Raw genomic sequence first — 5,450 nt, 5'->3', positions numbered from 1 at the left:
ATTATATGGTTTTTGTACTTTCTGTCCATATCTGTAAGTCTGTCTGTCACAAAGTCTTAAATTGTGCATTAAAATGCTTCTCCTCCTGTATGGATTATCTGATAAACTTGAAACTTTGTACAATGCTTCATTGCCATTTGCAGATGTGCACATTGTTGGGAGAGGATTTATTGTTATCCTAAAAGTTATAGTGGTTCGATCCAAGAGGGATGCGGGTGTAAAATAGCTTGTGACCATTTCTCCTAGTTGCAAACAATATTGGAGAGTCTTGAATTTTTTTTTACAATACTTCATTATCATTTAATGATGTCTAGATTTCTCTGACCCAGGAATCTAATATTTTCCTAAAATCTACAGTGGATCAAAAACAAGTATTTTTAAGTGTTGTTTTTTTTACCCTTTATTGAATAATCTTTGTAAAATTGCATGTGCAAAAGTAAAGATGCTTTGAAAATTCAATTACAAAATTAAACATTTCACTGGTTTGTTAAGGTACTCACTACACTAAAGCTTTATGACACTATGTTACAAGATGGCGATTTAAATGTTTTGGGAAAGTATTTGTATCGATCGATTTATTCGTCTATAACACGGTAGCTAAGTGGTTAATTAATAAAGCATTGGACAAGAGACAGACGGACAGAGAGAGAGAGAGAGAGAGAGAGAGAGAGAGAGAGAGAGCATTGGGCTGGTGAACTACAGATCTTGAGCTCAAATCCACCAGTCTTTTGTTCATGTGTTGAAATACACACTTATTGTATATCTTCTGGATCTTTTTTAAAATATTAAATCAATTTGTACTGATTTGAGAAACTATTTCCCGGTGTAGTGAGCCACCTTAAATGTAAACATAAAAAGACTCCAGTCTTTGTTTACATAACGCAGAATGAAGGCTAAAATATTGCTTTTATTCCTGCATCCAGAAGGTTAAAATTTTGGCTGTCAACACAGATTTAGTCATACTTTTCATGTTTAACATTAAAAAAAAAATGAAAACAAAATTTTCAAAAGAAAAAACAAAAACGTAAACGTCCTGCTTGAGAATTTTTCACTTGTATGGAGACGTCACCATTGCCAGTGAAGGGCTGCAAAATTTAGGTCTATGCTCGGTGCTTATGCCCCTTTGAGCAGGTGTGGATTAATATTGTGTCACACATTTAGGTAATGTCATATAACTGTAAACAATGTCTCTAGAGGATTTGGGTGTTGCTCAACCGGAAATTTAATAAATTAATGCATAAGATTGGGTCATACTTCTTTTTGGACTAGAACATCCAGGACTGAACTTTCTTAAGGTCGAGATGTCTGTTAACCGTTTATTCGTATTTACCTGTCAAAGTCTTTTTGACGCTTAAGGTATAGGAGAAAGTACTTTGACTTCAGAATGAATGTGATTGTCAGAGGGAGAATGATGGACCGAAGCATGCATTTTGTAAAATGATTCTTGTGTTGTTAAATCTTCGAGAATCTTGTTGGAGATGTCTGATTCGGTTCACGAAACAACTTAGCATCATCTAGCAGTAGCAGATTTCACCGTAAGCACTTAATTAACACTAATTTTAATATATTGAAAACAAATTGTAACTGTAAGCTAGGCTATTCCAAAATTCCACAACATATCAGAGGAACCGATAATTTAGCCTGTACATAATGATAAGAGTAGGGGTATATACCACACACCCCTAATAAAAGCACTGGGATTACTGAATCAGAATGACAATTGGGGTGGGTGACGATAAAAGCAGAATTTTCGAATTATTTTGAAGCGAAGTTTTGAGTAAGAAATGGTGCCATTCCTTTTGGGTTATTTTTTTCATTGGGGATGGTACCATAAGGCGTACTATTATTATTACAGACAAAAATACCGGTTCCTGTGAATATTCACACCTGACGACCTGTAAAGGGTTGTCAATAGTGAATATGAACAGCTGCATGTAAATAAGTTAGTGTTCTAACTGCATAATTTAATACCGTTCAATTTTATTCTGATATTTTTGTGATAGGGTTATATGTATACATTTAAAATTGCATGGGAAAGAGTTTAGTAATGCAGAGCTCTAATATAATTTAATTTCTCATGTTGTTTAGACATTTATCCATTAACACATGTATAGGTCTACATAGTTTAGGAGTGTAATTACTAGATATAAAGTTAATGTCATTCCTTAGCTTGCAAGTACATTCTTAAGAATCATGACAAACAACACTCTTTAAGATACAATTTTCTGCTTTATTACTGTATTCATGGGATAAAAGTCCCCATCCTGTGTTTTATTTGGGATATTTATTCCCATTCATGCTCAAATAGGATATTCACTGCCATTTCATGTTCATTATGGGACATTTCCTCCTATGGGACATTGTATCCCATTTTAAATTTAAATACGGGAGTTAAAATCCTATGGGAGAAATTATATTTTTTCTCCCATGGGATTTTTGGTGGGAGTGAAAATCCCCCAAGTGGGATTAAAAATCCCTCCAAAATCCCATGGGATTTTTTGATTTCAGGTGAAATATCTTAAAAACTACAATAGTTACAAGTGTAAATGTTGGTGCATGTCTTGTGGACATAAAATCCCATCTTTTTTTGTAAAGGGTTTATTTGTATCCTTAATAAAAGGGTTGGCGAAACTCCGGACTTTTGTCGTGTCCGGAGTTAAATGTCGCACTGTTTAATACATGTATATTGAAGTCGGACAAATTCAGGAATAATTCCGGTGACACGATAGCATAGTCAATACCATGTCTGTGTCAAATGATCGAGTTGTATGGATAAGCATCAACTGCCAAGTTACCAAACGTTCGGCATTTAGATCTAGAAAAACAAATATCAAGTCTACTGTTACCGGTGTATTGTTTATTTCAATTCTACTGTTATCGGTGTCTTGTCTGTTTTAATTCTACTGTTACCGGTCTGTTGTTTATTTCATTTCTACTGTTACCGCCATAATATCGTACGGTTGCCGGAGCGTGAATCACTGTATATGTCAAGCAGCTGAAGCGAAGCGAATGCCCATGTTTCATGGATTTGTATCCACTGATATACACGTTATAATGAAGTTTCAGTTAATGATATATACACTTGATATTTACAGATGTCCCTGGCAAAAAATTCAAAGAATTGGTGTTATGGTCTCAGTCTCGCTGAGTGCAACAGATATATGCTTACTCACCAGATCCATTGTGACGTCACATTCAGAGTTGGAAAAGAGGGTAAACTTGTACTCGCCCATAAGTATGTTCTGTCCAGCAGAAGTCCAGTCTTTGATGCCATGGTGTATGGCGACCTGGCGGAATCGGACGACATCAGAGTTCCAGACATCGAGCCGTCTTCATTTGATGCGCTGTTACGGTATCGAATAATTGTTTTGCTGGCATTCACGATATTACCATTTTGAAAACATGATAAACTATTAAACTCTAGTTATTAATCCCAACCATTACTAATGTACGCATGCAAAAATGTTGTGGATTATCAATCTATAGAATATGGGAGTGTGATGAAAATACTCTTGTTTTTCTCTAACATTTTGTGATATATTACATGTATCAATATCAGTTAAACCTTATTAATCCCCCTCGTCAAATAAACTAGCGGAGTAAATGAACGGTGGAAATATTGGAATGTTTATTTATCACAATTTGAGACAACGATACAAAAATACAGCGACAGAAGACCCCAATCATTCACACAAAAAAAACCTTTTCTGTTGAAGGTGATATTTAGGGATGGATCTGTAATTCACAATCCAATCCAGGGAGCTAGAGTTCTGCAGATAGATTAATAAAATGCGATATTAAACTTCAGACTGAAAGAGAGATGTATTGATATACTTTTCTATTAAGTTATTTTCAATAGTTGTCGATCTGTTTTTCAGATTTCTGTATTGTGATGACGTCAGCTTTACCCCGGATACAGTAACCTCTGTGTTGTATGCCGCAGACAAATACGGAGTTGATGATTTGGTGACAACAATAAAATCATACCTGGATCAAAATATTACCAACGAAACTGTTCTTACAATTTTAGAAAGTGCAAAATTATTTAACCTTGAAGATCTTCTTAAAAAGTGCAAGAATTTCATTGAATCAGATCCTTTTACTGTCTTCCAATCCTCCTCTGCTTTAGAGATAACGAAAGAAACCCTTACATACATTATCTCCCTTGATTCTCTGGTAATGGATGAGCTGGAGATTTATCAGTTTCTCATAAATGGGCTGAAGATCAGTGTGATAGAGTGGGAATAGAAAAAAACTGATCAGAATATCCGAGCTATGATGGGGGACCTGATTTATCTAATCCGCTTTCCTCTCATGAATTTAGACATCTTTGTTAAAGATGTGTGCAATCGGGAAATACTGAATGTTCAAGAGCAATTGGCTTTAAAGCAAGCGATTGTCGGTAATATGGATAAAAAGAATACAAAATTTCAATTCGTAGAACGAAAAAGTAAAACATTTTGCGTTTTACGTGGAGATTGTCGCCATATGATCGGTAGTTGGTCATATAGTAGATTAACAGATTGTATAGAATTCACAGTGAACAAGACTGTTAGAATCCGTGGCTTCGTTATGTGGGGTGGAAGGTCTATTCCCTACACATACAAGATACAAGGAAAGCTATTTGCGAACTCCGAGGAAGTATCAACTGTACATGTTCAAACAATAGAGAAAAGAGAATCCTCCGATATAAAATTCACTATACCATTACCGGAACCGGTGCGTTTAGTCCCTGGTGTGAGATACAGAACCTGGGTACGTCTAGAGGGACCAGAGAGCTGGAGAGGTCAAAATTACAGATCGTCCGTCACAGAACATGGTGTTGAATTCGTCTGGGTACGTCTAGAGGGACCAGAGAGCTGGAGAGGTCAAAATTACAGATCGTCCGTCACAGATCATGGTGTTGAATTCGTCTTTTATACACATATCGGAGAAAATAATGCAACTTCATCTGATGAAGGACAGTTCCCCGGATTTGTCTGTTCTTTGTAAACAATCGAAATGTACAACGTCCATTAATATCAAGTTAACGACTTTTTGAAATTCACAACGGTAACAGTCAGGGCTAACAATCAATTTTACCAATTCCCCATTCACTATAAATTCACCAACGTTTTCTGAAACTGTGTGTCCTTATGATCAATGACATATTCATATGTAAACCATTTTGAAATGTAGAGGTTTTTATTGTTTTTATTTGAACTAATGAAGTTGAAATGATAGAGAAATCAAAGTACAGAAATAATTATTATTGAACGGAAGTATGTTTACATTGGTTTTGTGTTATGCGATTATTAGAGTTCTACCGATATCAAAGTAAAATGATTATTTTAATCCATTTAGTTATCTAATTGAGGTATTCCAGTGATGGAGGCTTTCGCTTCTCAACCGCGATGTCATTGGCCACATTCTCCATATGATTTTTTTTTATTGATTTTGTATTATTACCT

General features: G+C 35.4%; 1 protein-coding gene across 1 annotated transcript; it reads left to right on the top strand.

Annotated features, from left to right (window-relative positions):
• The first annotated feature begins 3,099 nt into the window (after nt 1-3,099).
• Nucleotides 3,100-5,066, top strand: LOC130055203 (BTB/POZ domain-containing protein 3-like). The gene is made up of 2 exons (XM_056167032.1): nt 3,100-3,352; nt 3,879-5,066. Exons 1-2 carry the CDS (start codon nt 3,162-3,164, stop codon nt 4,246-4,248), a joined length of 561 nt encoding a protein of 186 aa, XP_056023007.1. The 5' UTR covers nt 3,100-3,161; the 3' UTR covers nt 4,249-5,066.
• The last annotated feature ends 384 nt before the right edge of the window (nt 5,067-5,450 follow it).

This window comes from Ostrea edulis, chromosome 5, assembly GCF_947568905.1.
Source record: "Ostrea edulis chromosome 5, xbOstEdul1.1, whole genome shotgun sequence".
Classification (NCBI taxonomy): domain Eukaryota; kingdom Metazoa; phylum Mollusca; class Bivalvia; order Ostreida; family Ostreidae; genus Ostrea; species Ostrea edulis.
This window is presented reverse-complemented; position numbering and strand designations above follow the sequence as displayed.

What these genes read in the sequence shown, in the direction of transcription:
- LOC130055203 (XM_056167032.1), top strand. Translation starts at nt 3,162, where the DNA reads ATGCTTACTCACCAGATCCATTGTGACGTCACATTCAGAGTTGGAAAA. An exon ending in TCATTTGATGCGCTGTTACG is followed by an intron (nt 3,353 to 3,878) that starts GTATCGAATAAT and finishes TCTGTTTTTCAG; the next exon opens with ATTTCTGTATTGTGATGACG.